Source organism: Bombina bombina, chromosome 6, assembly GCF_027579735.1.
Source record: "Bombina bombina isolate aBomBom1 chromosome 6, aBomBom1.pri, whole genome shotgun sequence".
NCBI classification, from domain to species: domain Eukaryota; kingdom Metazoa; phylum Chordata; class Amphibia; order Anura; family Bombinatoridae; genus Bombina; species Bombina bombina.
The window spans coordinates 839,457,660-839,474,971 of NC_069504.1; the positions used below are offsets into that span (position 1 = coordinate 839,457,660).

Below are 17,312 nucleotides of genomic sequence, written 5' to 3' on the forward strand. Positions count from 1 at the left end.
TTAAGAAAAAAAAAATGGGTTTGTGTCCCTTAAAGGGACACTGTACCCAAAAAAATTATTTTGTGATTCAGATTGAGCATGAGATTTTAAGCAACTTTCTAATTTACTCCTATTATCAAATGTTCTACATTCTCTTGGTATCTTTATTTGAAATGCAAGAATGCAAGTTTAGATGCCGGCCCAATTTTGGTGAACAACCTGGGTTGTCCTTGCTGATTGGTGGATAAATTCATCCACCAATAAAAAAGTGCTGTCCAAAGTACTGAAACCAAAAAAAAAAAAAACTTAGATGCCTTCTTTTTCAAATAATGATAGCAAGAGAACAAAGAAAAATTGATAATAGAAGTAAATTAGAAAGTTGCTTAAAATTGCATGCTCTTTCTGAATTACAAAAGAAAAAATTTTGGTTCAGTGTCCCTTTAATGTCACAAACAGAACAACCATTTTACCTATATATAAACCCTACCCCTCTCCAATAAAATAAAAAAAAATTGAGCAGTAGGTTTCTGTTCAGTATGTATAGTAAATCCTCACCCTTAAGCAAATGTTTCTTGTTTCTAGTGCAAAGGATGGTCAGGAATTTCACTTCATCAGTCCCCCATTTCTTCTCACCAGCTTCATATAGTTCCTGTGAATAATTAACATCATTAAATAAACCACATCATTTTAAGTTACATTCTATGGCACTTGTCTCATACGATAATTAGCAGTCACATTTTACTAACAAAGCTGCAAAGGAATAAAAGAGAGCATATTTCCACCAACAATGTATTGGTTGTTATGATTGTAGTTTGTATGCAGTACCAAAATGCCAAAGTTCATATGTTGCTTAATCCTGTAATTACAGTAAGACTTTTTTTCTAGGAAGATAAAGGTCTCTTAACCCCTTCTTGCCATTAGGACGTTCAATGTCGTCCTGTGATGGGCTTTAGCGCCATTAGGATGGCATTAAACGGCTTCCCCCAAAGCCGATCCCATCATTTCAATTTTTAATTATTTGTTTATAGACAAATAAGCTCCAGCCTGAAAGGGTTAATTTTCAGGGGGTGCAGACTTTCTGAAATTAAAAGTTGTTATTGCTTTGTTTTTTAGTTGAGTGTCTATTGTCCCGTTAACCAAATAAATACTACTAACGTTAGCAGCCGACAGTTTTACCTAGCGCGTGAGCGTGCTACATGTAGATTAATGGGGCGATCGGGCTTGCTGTGAGCCCATGACGCTATTTGTCAGTGAGCCCATGAGGCACTATTTGTAAAAAAAAAAAAAAAAAAACAGCTACGCAGAAGAGTATGACTGTCATCTAAAACTATATTTCTTGTGCAAATTAGGCTTTTACAAAAAGAAAAAAAACACAAAACCAACAAGAGGCTATCCCCATGCTACATAATTATGCACATACTGCCGAAATTGTAACATTTTTTCTAACATTTACTGTCCATTTAAGGACCATCTGGACATAAATACAAAAACGTAACTGACACGTTTAATCATTTTAAGGTTACTAAACACATTTCATGCACCTCCATCCGATTATGGATGCCGTCATTTTGGAACCCAGGTTACATGACTAGTATCTTAAGGATTCTCTGCACATGGTCTAAGGATTTGTGCACTGAGATGCAAGCCATAGTGTATGTTCAGGGAACCAAATCAGTTCCCTGTCTTGTTGCTTGTCTTCCCACACAGACCCCTGAATGAATCAGACTGTAAACGGGAACAAGATTGAAAAATAAATCTTTTATCTTTGACATGCAAACTACCCCAGTCCTTAAAGTGACATGAAAGTAAAAATTAAAGTTGAAATGGTTAAATTAGAGAATGTAATTTTAAACAACTTTCCAGTTTAGTTCTTTTATCACATTATCTCTTGGCATCCCTTGTTGAAAAAAAATCCCTAGGTAAGCTCCTGTTTACCAACCCTGCATGCCCATGGCAGCTTTAAAAAGGGACACTAAACCCAAATGTTTTCATTCGTGATTCAGATAAAGCATGCAATTTTAAGCAACTTTCTAATTTACTCCTATTATCATTTTTTCTTAGTTCTCTTGCTATCTTTATTTAAAAAGCAGGAATGTGATGCATAGGAGCCGGCCCATTTTTGGTTGAGAACCTGGGTTATGCTTGCTTATTGGTGGGTAAATGTAAGCCTCCAATAAGCAAGCACTATCCATGGTGCTGAACCTAAAATGGGCTTGTTCTAAAGTAAATGGTATACCATAGGAATTCGTATACCACGTCACTTCCGGTGACGTATTATAAGCTGTTGGAGCAGTGTGGCGCACAATGCGCATGTGCACAAGGTCTGTGTAATGTGTGACAGGAGCTGTCATGTTGAGCAGCCAGGATACTGCTGGAAAATATATTTATAGCATGTCATACTGCTAATCTGCGCAGTGAGAGTTTGCACATTAGTGGGGATCAGTAAGACAGCTTCATACCAACAATGTGTTCAGCAGTACTGTGAAGTTTGTGCCTTGCAGAGCTTACGATCCTTATGCCCATTACCTACATTAGCTGACAGTTCTATTGTGAGGAGCATTTTATTGGGCTCCTCACAATAGAGCTGACGTTAACGCCAATGAGAAGCATGGGATCACGGCACTCCTATGTGCGCATGCTTGTAATTATCTAATTGCATTCCACACATTCTTTTGAAACATATGTGGAGTGTGATTACGTAATTGTGAGCATGCACACATGGAGGTAGCAAATCTCAATGCGGTAGCAAATGTCAACAGAACAAACAAGACAGACAGTGATTGGCTGCTAAGGACAGATGTGGCCTCCGACGGTTTTCGCTCAGGATTGGCAGCAGACTATGCGTGCAATGCCCTTTCAGCTGTCAAACACATAGGTATAGGCAAACAACAACAAAATAAGCAGATCCTCTGACACTTTAGAACATTGTGCACAACTGTGTCCCTTAAATGACTGTCACAGAAAGTCATGAGAAACAATATAGATTTACCACACTATAATACTTTTTTTATTCTATCTTAAAGTTCCTTTAAAAAAAAAAAAAAAAAAAAAAAAAAAGTATGAATTTATATAAATAAATATTCTCCATGTCAGAGAATTCATACAAAAGTCATTTTAGAAACACCACAGGATGAGATATCCGTTTCTTTTACCTTCAAAGACAATTGCAGAATATTTTTTTAAATGGTTTTTAAAATAGCACTATGTTTGATCTTGAAAAAGAATACGGTTTGCAGGGCAAAATTCAGTCTGAGGTGAGCAAATCCCCATCATACTTCTCTCAAATGTCATGGGCTGAATATCTGATATTTCTGGGTCTTGCGGTCAACAAAACTTTGCTTCTAAATTTCTAAGTGGAAAATGCATAAAACCACTTTAGCTGCATATTTATAACCTAGGTGTCTTAATCTAGTTCTGAAGGTCACTCAAAAAAGTTAAAAACGGACATTAAAATCATAGTAAGTTCTAGAGTTTACCATCACAAACTAAATGATAAGTACAGCAGTCCAAGGTATTCTTAGGTGCCCGTGTCAACCAGGGATACTGCCAGATCTTTATCAAACAAGTTCCACAGAACCTTGTTATGATTAATATCCTTTATTAAAGACAGTAAAAACATGCTTGCATGATTAAAGGGCCACTGTAAGTAAATATTTTCTATGCCTGTTACCAACTAACTACCCCAAATACGCTTTTTATCAATAGCATTTCATTAACATATCTCTACCGTATATCAGAAATCTTGTCTGCAAATTTAATTGTTTTCCAAACCCACTCCGTGGGTATCCTTTGCTCTCTACCAATCCATTTACAATACCTAGGTTTCAAAATGGCGCTTTAAACACAATTTCATTGGTTTAAGTATTTTGAACACGCAGTGCTGAAAATAGTGGGCAGGATAACGTGACATCATCGGGGAATAAAAGATATAACTTTTATAACGTTATGAAACTTCGTTTTGGAGAATATAGGTCAGTAGGTTTTAATTGTTTATTAACTTTAATATGTTAGTTGTTTAGCTTAAAAATTATAACAGAAAGTAATCCTTTAAGGGGGATATCCCGAAACGTTGCATACTATGTTTTACAGGCTTAAATAAAGGATATTAATCATATCAAGGTGCTGTGGACCACTGATCGTGAATAACTAAAACTAAAGGCGACCTTCATGCAGAAGGACAAGCACGGCTATTGGCTAAGAGGTGGAAACATTAAAGGGACAGGAAACCAACATTTTCTTTCAGGATTTGGATAGAACATACAATTTTAAACAACTTTCCAATTTACTTCCATTATCAAATTTGCTTTTTTCTCTTTGCTGAAGGAACATCAGTGCACTACTGGCAGCAAGATTAAAGGGCCATTAAACCCCACATTTTTCTTTCATGATTCAGATAGAGAATACAATTTTAAACATTCCAATTTACTTCTATTATCTAATTTGCTGCAATCTTTAGATATCCTTTGTTAAAGAAACAATGCACATTGGTGAGCCAATCACATGAGGCATATATGTGCAGCCACCAATCAGAAGCTACTGAGCCTATCTAGATATGCTTTTCAGGAAAGAATATTAAGAGAATGAAGCAAATTGGATAATAGAAGTAAATTAGAAAGTTATTTAAAATGGTATTCTATCTGAATTATGAAAAAAAAATGGGTTTAATGTCCCTTTAACACAGCTCGTCAGCGAGTCACAAAAGACAAATGTGTGCAGGCACCAATCAGCAGCTAGCTCCCACTAGTTTAGGAGATGTGTATTCTTTTTCAAAAAGGGATACCAAAAGAACAAAGCACATTTGAAAATAGAGTGAATTTGAAAAAAGTGTCTTAAAATGACATGCTCTATCGGAATCATGCAAGTTTAATTTTGACTTTCCTATCCCTTTAACTCATTTTAAAAAAAAAAACTGAGCTGTGCCATGGGTGGCTGGAGGAGCTTAATAGTGCTGAATCCTCTGCAAAATAAAAGTACCTATTCATCAGGGGGTTTTTTAAACTGATGAATGAAGGTTGCATTTATTTTTTGAAATGCTAGAATTTACCATCACTTATGGGGGCCTATCAAGCTCCGAAAGGAGCTTGACAGCCGTGTCACAAAGACCGCTGCTCCATAACCCTGTCCGCCTGCTCTGAGCAGACGGACAGGAATCGCCGGAATTCAACCCGATCGAGTTGATTGACACCTCCCCCTCTTGTGAGCTGCTGGTGCAATGCTGAATACGGAGAGCGTATTGCTCTCCGCATTCAGCGAGGTCTTGCAGACCTGATCCGCACTGTCGGATCAGGTCCGCAAGACCTTTGTTAAATAGGGGCCTAAGTCTTTGCTTTATCGGTCTATACATTATTTTATTTAAGACAAACACAAAATACATTTTTAAAAGAACAGTCTGCTCGATTTCTTTCTATCATGTATTTAAAGCAGGGGTCACCAACCTTTTAGACCTCAGGGACCACTAAACTCACAATTTTGAATCCCGTGGAAAACTAACATTAATTCCTATAAAAAAAGGTACAAACCCCTATAAGGAATGAATATATATATATATATATATCCAAATGACAGATGACGGGTGAGTGCCAACTTTTGAGCTGGAAACAAAAAGGCAGAAAGTGGGGGGGAAAGAATAATGTTTAAAAAGGACTTCCAAGTTACCACTCCAGTTAGGAATTATTCAAAACTACACCCGTGAAGTGGTGGCTGACATTGCACTAATTGGCTAAAATGCAAGTCAATAGATAATAAATAAATAAATAGCCATGTGATCAGGTGGCTGTCAAAAGAGGCTTAGATACAAGCTAATCACAGATGTTAAAAGTTTATTAATATAACCATGTTGGCTGTGCAAAACTGGGGAATGGGTTATAAAGGGATTATCTATTTTTTGAAACACTAACATTTTTGGAGTAGACTGTCCCTTTAATCACCATATAGGAGACAAATTCAACAACACATAGAAAAAAATACCACAAGGCAAGACACTTATTATGTTAGCAATAGCTTTATTGATATACAGGTCCATATATATATATATATATATATATATATATATATATATATATATATATATATATATATATATATATATATATATATATATATATATATATATATATATATATATATATATATATATAAAATCATCTCAGCTGAAGCAATTAGGGACATATCTGTTAGGCTTGTGAAGTTTGCTATGTGCTCTTCTAGTGGTCAGAATTAGAAAACGCTTCATTTTCAGACTTAAATTACAAGAAAAGGGGGCAAAATAAATAATTAAAATGCAATGCAAATTAGTTTTAATAAATAATCCCAGAGACAGAACTTTTCCTCACTTTCTGCAATCAGATTTTTTTAGGGAACATTTTCTGCAAGTTATTTAGTTACACTAAAGCACCAGTTGCAATGCAAATTAACTGCTGACAAAATAATACATTTAGTTTGTTTTAAAGGTTTCTTGAGTAAATTTGTTTTCTTTTCTCTTAGTCTAACATCACAACTGGGAAAGGCTAGGGGTGGGGTTGAAAAATCCCTGAGAGCCAGTCACCAATCAGCGCGCTGCCGCTTTGCAGTGCTGCTCCATATTTAACTGTTCTCTTCAAAAAGCACTTTACTCTGGATGCACTGTGTTAAAGAACCAGTAAATACAGTAGATTTGCATAATCAGCAAATGCAATATAAAAAGACAATGCAATAGCACTTAGTCTGAATTTCAAACTAGTAGAAGTATTTTTTCTAACAAATTTCAAAGTTATGTCTTTTTCCACTCCCCCTGTATCATGTGACAGCTATCAGCTAATCACTAATGCATATACATAAAAAGAGAGAAGCGCTCAACCTGGAAACGAACAATAGCATAATTTTCTATGGCTAGTTAACACCCAAGAAGCAGCCTCTTTTTGCTCAAAATGTGCCTTTCACAGAGAAAAACTTTCCTGAAGCATATCAGTCTGATCCCGACTTCACAGTACAGTCCAGCCCCGAAATAACAGGCAATTCTTCTCTGAACGAGAGAAACAGCAAAACCCCAGACGTACGTTTCGGCCTATTGTGGGCCTCGTCAGTGAGGTGCAGCCATATCCCTCTAGGCACACTGAGCAACGGGTCCACGTCTGGATTCCCGCATCAAACTTAGGGAGACTTCCCAAAATGTCATAATTTGCATAAATAAAAAGAGAGAAGCGCTCAACCTGGAAACGAACAATAGCATAATAGCTTGTTCTATGGCTAGTTACCACCCAAGAAGCAGCCTCTTTTTCCGGGTGGTAAATCGCCATAGAACAAGCCACTGAGCTGTTGTTCGTTCCTGGTAGAGCGCTTCTCTCTCTGTATGCAAATTATTATGACCCTGGGGAAGTCTCCCTATGGGTGATGGGGGAAACCAGACGAGGACTCCTTGCCCAGTGTGCTTAGAGGAATGTGGCTGCACCTCACTGACGAGGCCCATAGGAGGCCGAAACGATCGTCTGGGGTTGTCATGTTCCTTGCTCAGAGGAGAATTGCCTGGTATTTCGGGGCTGGACTGACCTTACTTGGCAGGATCAGACTGATATACTTCAGGAAAGTTTTCTTCTGTGAAAAGCACACTGGTCTAAAAGAGGCTGCTTCGGGGTGGTAAATCGCCATAGAACAAGCCACTGAGCTGTTGTTCGTTCCTGGTAGAGCGCTTCTCTCTCTGTATGCAAACTAATGCATATACGTATATTTTGTGAATTCTTGCACATGCTAAGTAGGAGCTAGTGACTAAAAAAGTGTAAATATAAAAAGACTGTGGACATTTTGTTAAAGGAAGTAAATTGGAAAGTTGTTTAAAATTGCATGCTCTATCTGAATCATGAAAGCTTAATTTTGACTTGAGTGTCACTTTAAGAAAAAAACTACACAGTGCAACCAGAGCAAAGCTTTGTTTGAAGAGAACTGTCTAATGTGGAGCAGTGCTACACAGTGTAAGTGCTAAAAGTTCTTGCATGTGTCCCATTCTTTCTGTAGATATGCTGCATTTTCTGCGATGACATCTCAGATCACTGCATGTTCTGCCTTGGGGTAAATAATTAAACAATTTATAACTAAATCCCAAAGTGTTTAGTGTCCCTTTAACAGAAATTATGAAATGGAATATTATTCAGATCAAAAGGGACAAGGGAGGAATTATTTCCTGTTGCCAAAGACAATGTTTGTTCAGGAAGCTAAATGAAAAAAATATTAATATAGATGTCTGCTTAGAAATCCTGAGATATTTGTAAAACAGCTTAATACGAGAGGTTTTTAATCTAGGTGCAGGTAACAATGAGGAAGCATAATTACTGTTATATATCCCTAAAGTAGCAATATTTTACTTGTTACCCAGACACACAATTCCCACCACGGAGACCTATAGTCTGTAGCATTAATTCCCTTACAGAGAAACCAAGTAAATATTTAGATGCAAGGTTACAGGCAAAAGTGATAGACATTCACTCCTACGCCAGGAACACATTGCTAATTCTGAATAAGCTACAGAAAGTAAAATGTACCAACACTACACTCAAAGAAAAAATTAGCGCACATACACACATACATACATACACATACACACACACACACACACACATAACAGATGAAGGGTGAGTGCCAACTTTTGAACTGGAAACACAGAGGGGCCTATTTATCCACCTCCAAAAGGAGCTTGACGGCCCGTGTTTCTGGCAAGTCTTTAGACTCACCAGAAACAGCAGTTATGAAGCAGCGGTCACAAAGACAGCTGCTCCATAACCCTGTCTGTCTGCTCTGAGCAGGAGGACAGGAATCGCAACAATTCAACCCGATCGAGTACGATCGGGTTGATTGTCACCTCCCTGAGGACCAACTAAATTTGGACCTCTTTGGTCCTCAGGCCATTCGCATTCATTCACTCTAGCCCTACAGTGTTGTTCTTTGTTTTTATGCACTGTTATTAATTTTATATCTCTGTATTCATTTTGTATACAGTTTGTTTGTTACATGGATCCATGGTATTGATTATATGTATTTTGCCATTTTTGTTTTGTATATTGTATTAAAATAGATACTTTATCGTAATCTATTTTATCATACCCTATTTTATCTCATCCTATTTTATTATATCTTTTATAGCCGAATCCAATTGTTTTTAAATTTAAATACACGATTAATACTTTTTTACCTATACCTCAGCCTGTATTGGCGCTCCCCTCTATTTCTTGTTAACTACCCAGGGGCTTTCTAGGGAACCCTTTGAGGTGAGCTAGAGGTACACTGTCACTGAGTGTTTGCGCAGGGTATACTATATTTATATCTGACCCTGTATAAAACCTACTTTTTTTTCTTCTTTGACAATGCGGGTTGTACAACCTTCTATAGTAGCCCCTGTATACATGCTTATAAGGGATATGCAACCCAAACATTTATTTTGCGATTCAGACAGAGCATACATACAATTTTTTTTTTAAAAAAGTTTCAATTTACTTCTATTATGAAATGTGCTTTGTTCTCATGATATTCTTCTGTTGAAGAGATACCTAGGTAGGCATCTAGAGCACTACTTGGCAGGAAATAGCACTGCCATCTAGTGCTCTTGCAAATGGATAAAATTCTTGCAAAACTGCTGCCATATAGTGCTCTAAAGCGTACATCCCTGCTTTTTAACAAAAGATACCAAGAGAATGAAGAACATTTTATAATGGAAGTAAATTAGAAAGTTGATTAACATTGCATGCTCATATATATATATATATATATATATATATATATATATATAAAAAAAAAAAAAAAAAAAAACATTGCATGCTCTCTGAATTATGAAAGAAAAATTATTAGGTTTCATGTCCCTTTAAGTAATGCACATACATTTTCTCCCACACACATACACAATGAGTCAGAGTGATATCGCCTTGCAGGAGATGTGGAATAAAAGATTAATTTATGATTTCACTAAAACTCTCAGAAAATGCTGCATTTTAAATACTGAGAAAAAAAAAATCTCACGTATAGACCTCTTTAGCTCAGTATATTAGTTATCCTCTAATAAGTTACCGCCCGGCATGGAAGTCAAAATTAAACTGTCATCATTCAGATGGAATGTACAATTAGAAATAAAATGTACTTCTGTTATCGTTTCATCTTTATTCTGCGAGAGCATACTTGATGTAGGTTCAGGAGCGTTCACATATCGGAGTACTATATGTTTAACATTGCTACACACAGTTGCAAACACTGGTGACATAGTGCCCAAGAAAGCATATGTCAGTATGCTCTTATGGAAATGAGCTAAAACAAAAAAGGTACTAAGCAGATAAAGTACTGAGACTAATAGAATTATTAATATATGTTAAACTAGAAGAGTAACAGAGTAAGTGGGAAGAAAGTATTTTTTCTGAAATCCTTGAAAGGTAGCTTGCACTGAGTGGGTGTAGATCTGTTTTACATAAAGTTCTTGGAACTGTGTAAAAGGTAAACCTATGGAGGCATAGACATCATAAATATGTGGTGTGACAGAACACGTGGTGCGGCTTTTAGTCTTTCATTCACAAAATCTCTAGGAGAGAAAAGTTATTGTATTGAGTGATTATATAAAAGTGAGACAGTTAGGATGGAATGATGGGTAGGGAGGAAAGTAGGGGGCTGTGTTTTTAGGAGAGGTGTAGATACAGAGGGGTCTTGTGCAACCAGTCCCTCGGACAATACAATATTGTCTGTTTGCAGTGTAGAGCTTTCTGCAGAGCACAGACACGTTGCTAACAATTTTATGTTGATGAAATGCACTACCATAAATCTGCTACAGTCAGTGATAATGAAATAGCATTGAGGCTTTAGAGCCAAGTAGGAAACAGACCAAATTAAGTTCTAAACGAACATGGTTGGCATTACTTTATTTTTTATTCCAGCCTCTTTTCCTAGCCACCTATTTCTCTTTACAATATGCTGCCAATTGGTTGACTTGTTTAAAAACATTGCAATGATTTTATAATATTCACCTCTAATGTCAAATAAACCATACGAACAAGTCTAGTTGTGGTTTGCTAAAACATCTTCTATAAGCATCAATTTCAGGCACTCACCTTAGCATCCTGCTTAGCAAGTGAATCATCCACGTTGCTGCTTTGATCTCTCCCACCCTGTTAAGGACATTTGCAAAAAATGTAAAAAGACTATTATATAGAGACAGAGATATAGATACACAAACTGTTCTCCCTATTTAATAGGCACACCACCCAGCTAATTTTACTGACCACCCAGCTAAAATTAAAGCTAATATTTTTGTTGCACACATTATAATTAACATGAAATTATGCAGTAAATTTAGGCTTTGAATAGCTTAAAGGGACATGAAACCCAACATTTTTCTTTCATGATTTAGGTAGAACATACAATTTTAAACAACTTTCCAATTTACCTCTAATTTACTTCCTTCTCTTGTTATCCTTTGCTGAAAGGTTTATCTAGGAAACCTCAGGAGCAGCAAAGAACCTAGGTTCTAGCTGCTGAGATAGATAAACCCGATTGTCATTGGCTCGCCCATGTATTCAGTTAGAAACCAATAGTGCATTACTGCTATTCCAACAAAGCATAACAAGAGAATGAAGCAAATTTGATAATAGAAGTAAACTGGAAAGTTTTTTTAAAGTTGTATGTTCTATCCAAATCATGACAGAAAAAAAATTTGGGTTTATTGTCCTTTTAAGTAACATTTATAAATAACAGAAAATGTTATAATATTGCAAGGTATTAAAAGGACCCTAATAGTTATAAAATTACATGCTATAATCGATTAGAACATGTCATTTTTCAACTATCGACCCTGCTCTACTGTGTGTTTAACCTCTACAAAAGGGGTTAAACACACAGAAGTGCCACTTTAAACCAGGAGGTGCCCTGTTGGCCCCGAGTGGAGCAGCCACTGATCCAATCAGCAGAGCTAGCTGCACAGATGGGATGTCCGACTAGCGCTGCCGATTGGATCAGCTGCGGGTTTCTGCTTGGGACAAGCAGTGCACTGCAGGTCCAGAGCAGCACTTAAACTGTATGTTTAACCCCTTTGCGGGTCGATAGGTATGTCATTTTTCAGCTATTATGACCCTTTAAATTGCCCCAACCCAATTATTTCAAAATAAATCTTGTTTATGTCTGAACCATGGTAAAACTTTATATTACCTGAGGTTGCTTATTGCAAAACATCTGTCTGTCATTTCACATTACTCCTCTACCTCTCACCATACACCCCTACCTACCTGATGCATATAACTGAAAACACAACTTGGGAAGACCCTTGGAAGAGAACTCAGTACATATGCTCATGGATCTAGTGGATATGTAGGTTTATGGCACTTGTTCAAGCATAAGCAATGACACTCTATTTAGTATATTTATATTATACTCATTGGTATTATACTTAACAGCAAACATAATTAATACATACAGTGGCCAAGGACACAAGGATTCGTTGAAACATGAAAGATGTGTCAGAGCAAATGTCATCCTCAAGGGATTTCTTGTATTCTGCAAACCAAAAAATAAATTATATCAGTCACCTTTATCATAAGAATTAAAAGTACGTATTATAGATACAAAGAGTATATACAAAGAGGAGTAAAGAGAGAGATGTTGCTTTGCGATACTCAGATATATATATATATATATTAAATAAATACAGGGAAAGTAGTGTATTAGTTTGTTGTGCAAAAAAAAAAAGTGTTCCTTTTGGGTACTCCTGGGCTTATTATTATTTTTAATTTTTTTCCCCATCTAGTAGTCCTGGGCGTTTATTTAAATTTTTTTCCATCTGGATTTCTATGGTAATCTGGCCCATTAGAACTCCCATCATTTGAATGAGTAAGCCGTCCATATTATGAATAGAACAGGAACGTCTGTTTTAGAATACTTTGATTGGTCAAGCATGAAAAAAAACACAATAAGATTTTTCCATGGAGGTTTCCACACATCTACAGTTTTTTCCCCCCACTTTACTAGTATCAATTAATGACGTGTGAATTATTTCATATCCGTTTGCTAAATATTTACTTTGGCGTACAAGTTTAATAATTTAAAGTTTGATGAACCCCTACTGCCGTTAGATCGTTCCATGCCGTCCTAACCGCCCTGGGCTTTAGCGCCGTTAGGACGGCATGGAACGGCCTAGTCGTTCTGCTGTCCTGAAGCCATAATGGCTTCCTAACTGGGATCGCGGACAGAAATTTCACAAACTGACTTATGGCAAAGGTGGCATCATATGAGAGTGCCACATTTAAAGTCAGTGAGCTCTTTAGTATGCAGGGGTGTCCACTAGGCATGTGCATAATTCAGTTATTTGGCATTCATTTAAGAAACACTAATTTGATTTATTCTCTCCGTATTATTTTGTTGAAAGCTAAACCTAGGTAGGCTCATATGCTAATTTCTAAGCCCTTGAAGGCCGCCTCTTATCTCAGTGCATTTGGACAGCTTTTCACAGCTAGTTCATGTGTGCCATATAGATAACATTGTGCTCACGCCAGTAGATTTACCTAGAAGTCAGCACTAAATTGGCTAAAATGCAAGTCTGTCAAAAGAAATGAACTAAGGGGGCAGTTTGCAGAGGCTTGGATACAAGGTAATCAGAGTTAAAAAGTGTATTAATATAACTGTTGGTTATGCAAAATTGGGGAATATGTAAAAAAAAACAACAAAAAAAAAAACAGAATTTATGCTTACCTGATAAATTACTTTCTACAACGGTGTGTCCGGTCCACGGCGTCATCCTTACTTGTGGGAATATCTCTTCCCCAACAGGAAATGGCAAAGAGTCCCAGCAAAGCTGGCCATATAGTCCCTCCTAGGCTCCGCCCACCCCAGTCATTCGACCGACAGGAGGAAAAATATCGGAGAAACCATATGGTACCGTGGTGACTGTAGTTAGAGAAAATAATTCATCAGACCTGATTAAAAAACCAGGGCGGGCCGTGGACCGGACACACCGTTGGAGAAAGTAATTTATCAGGTAAGCATAAATTCTGTTTTCTCCAACATTGGTGTGTCCGGTCCACGGCGTCATCCTTACTTGTGGGAACCAATACCAAAGCTTTAGGACACGGATGAAGGGAGGGAGCAAATCAGGTTACCTAAACGGAAGGCACCACGGCTTGCAAAACCTTTCTCCCAAAAATAGCCTCCGAAGAAGCAAAAGTATCAAATTTGTAAAATTTGGCAAAAGTGTGCAGTGAAGACCAAGTCGCTGCCTTACATATCTGATCAACAGAAGCCTCGTTCTTGAAGGCCCATGTGGAAGCCACAGCCCTAGTGGAGTGAGCTGCGATTCTTTCAGGAGGCTGCCGTCCAGCAGTCTCGTAAGCCAAAAGGAAAAAGAGGTAGAAGTCGCTTTTTGACCTCTCCTTTTACCAGAATAGACGACAAACAGAGAAGATGTTTGTCTGAAATCTTTTGTAGCTTCTAAATAGAATTTTAGAGCATGGACTACGTACAAATTGTGTAACAAACGTTCCTTCTTTGAAACTGGATTCGGACACAAAGAAGGTACAACTATCTCCTGGTTAATATTTTTGTTAGAAACAACTTTCGGAAGAAAACCAGGCTTAGTACGCAAAACCACCTTATCTGCATGGAACACCAGATAGGGCGGAGAACACTGCAGAGCAGATAACTCTGAAACTCTTCTAGCAGAAGAAATAGCAACCAAAAACAAAACTTTCCAAGATAACAACTTAATATCTATGGAATGTAGAGGCTCAAACGGAACCCGTTGAAGAACTGAAAGAACTAGATTTAAACTCCAGGGAGGAGTCAAAGGTCTGTAAACAGGCTTGATCCTGACCAGAGCCTGAACAAATGCTTGAACATCTGGCATAGCTGCCAGTCGTTTGTGTAGTAAGACAGATAAAGCAGAAATCTGTCCCTTTAGAGAACTCGCAGATAATCCTTTATCCAAACCTTCTTGCAGAAAGGAAAGAATCTTAGGAATTTTTATCTTATTCCAAGGGAATCCCTTGGATTCACACCAGCAGATATATCTTTTCCATATTTTATGGTAAATCTTTCTAGTTAACGGTTTTCTGGCCTGAACCAGAGTATCACAGAATCTGAAAACCCACGCTTTGATAGAATCAAGCGTTGAATCTCCAAGCTGTCAGCTGGAGGGAGACCAGATTTGGATGTTCGAATGGACCCTGAACAAGAAGGTCCTGTCTCAAAGGTAGCTTCCATGGTGGAACCGATGACATATTCACCAGGTCTGCATACCAAGTCCTGCGTGGCCACGCAGGAGCTATCAAGATCACTGAGGCCCTCTCCTGTTTGATCCTGGCTACCAGCCTGGGAATGAGAGGAAACTGTGGAAACACATAAGCTAGGTTGAAGGTCCAAGGCGCTACTAGTGCATCCACTAGAGTCGCCTTGGGATCCCTGGATCTGGACCCGTAGCAAGGAACCTTGAAGTTCTGACGAGACGCCATCAGATCCATGTCTGGAATGCCCCATAATTGAGTCAATTGGGCAAAAATCTCCGGGTGGAGTTCCCACTCCCCCGGATGGAATGTCTGACGACTCAGATAATCCGCTTCCCAGTTTTCCACACCTGGGATGTGGATCGCAGATAGATGGCAGGAGTGATTCTCCGCCCATTGTATTATTTTGGTTACTTCTTTCATCGCCAGGGAACTCCTTGTTCCCCCCTGATGATTGATATACGCAACAGTCGTCATGTTGTCTGATTGGAATCTTATGAATCTGGCCTTTGCAAGCTGAGGCCAAGCCCTGAGAGCATTGAATATCGCTCTTAGTTCCAGAATGTTTATCGGGAGAAGAGACTCTTCCCGAGACCATAGTCCCTGAGCTTTCAGGGATTCCCAGACCGCACCCCAGCCCACCAGACTGGCGTCGGTCGTGACAATGACCCACTCTGGTCTGCGGAAGCTCATTCCCTGGGATAGGTGGTCCAGGGATATCCACCAACGGAGTGAATCTGTGGTCTTCTGATCTACTTGAATCACTGGAGACAAGTCTGTATAGTCCCCATTCCACTGTTTCAGCATGCACAGTTGTAAAGGTCTTAGATGAATTCGTGCAAAAGGAACTATGTCCATTGCTGCAACCATCAACCCTACTACTTCCATGCACTGAGCTATGGAAGGACGTGGAACAGAATGAAGAACTTGACAAGCGCTTAGAAGTTTTGACTTTCTGACATCTGTCAGAAAGATCCTCATTTCTAAGGAATCTATTATTGTTCCCAAGAAGGGAACTTTTGTTGACGGAGACAGAGAACTTTTTTCTATGTTCACCTTCCATCCGTGAGATCTGAGAAAGGCCAGAACGATGTCTGTATGAGCCTTTGCTTTTGAAAGGGACGACGCTTGTATTAGAATGTCGTCCAAGTATGGTACTACTGCAATGCCCCTCGGTCTTAGAACCGCTAGAAGGGACCCGAGTACCTTTGTGAAAATCCTTGGAGCAGTGGCTAATCCGAATGGGAGGGCCACAAACTGGTAATGTTTGTCCAGAAAGGCGAACCTTAGGAACTGATGATGTTCTTTGTGGATAGGAATATGTAGGTACGCATCCTTTAGATCCACGGTAGTCATAAATTGACCTTCCTGGATAGTGGGTAGAATCGTTCGAATGGTTTCCATTTTGAACGATGGTACCCCGAGAAATTTGTTTAGGATCTTTAAATCCAGAATTGGTCTGAAGGTTCCCTCTTTTTTGGGAACTAGGAACAGATTTGAGTAAAATCCCATTCCTTGTTCCGTCATTGGAACTGGGTGTATCACTCCCATCTTTAACAGGTCTTCTACACAATGTAAGAACGCCTGTCTATTTGGTTTGAGGATAAGTGAGACATGTGGAACCTTCCCCTTGGGGGTAGTTCCTTGAATTCCAGAAGATAACCCTGAGAAACTATTTCTAGCGTCCAGGGATCCTGAACATCTCTTGTCCAAGCCTGAGCAAAGAGAGAGAGTCTGCCCCCCACTAGATCCGGTCCCGGATCGGGGGCTACTCCTTCATGCTGTTTTGTTAGCGGTAGCAGGCTTCTTGGTCTGCTTACCCTTGTTCCAGCCTTGCATCGGTTTCCAGGCTGGTTTGGACTGTGAGGCATTACCCTCTTGCTTAAGAGGATGCAGAATTAGAGGCCGGTCCGTTCCTGAAATTACGAAAGGAACGGAAATTAGACTTATTCTTGGCCTTGAAAGGCCTATCTTGTGGGAGGGCGTGACCCTTTCCCCCAGTGATGTCTGAGATAATCTCTTTCAATTCTGGTCCAAAGAGAGTTTTACCCTTGAAGGGGATGTTAAGCAATTTTGTCTTGGATGATACATCCACTGACCAAGACTTTAGCCAAAGCGCTCTGCGCG

General features: G+C 38.6%; 1 protein-coding gene across 1 annotated transcript in view; it reads right to left on the minus strand.

The window, feature by feature from the left end:
* ANXA4 (annexin A4) overlaps positions 1 to 17,312 on the minus strand; it is a 158,031-nt gene that overhangs the window by 42,629 nt on the left and 98,090 nt on the right. The window contains exons 7-9 of the mRNA XM_053718226.1: positions 12,389 to 12,468; positions 11,031 to 11,087; positions 535 to 628 (exon numbers count right to left, since the gene is read on the minus strand). Coding sequence (XP_053574201.1) covers positions 535 to 628; positions 11,031 to 11,087; positions 12,389 to 12,468 — 231 coding nt within the window. The remainder of the gene's footprint in view (positions 1 to 534; positions 629 to 11,030; positions 11,088 to 12,388; positions 12,469 to 17,312) is intronic.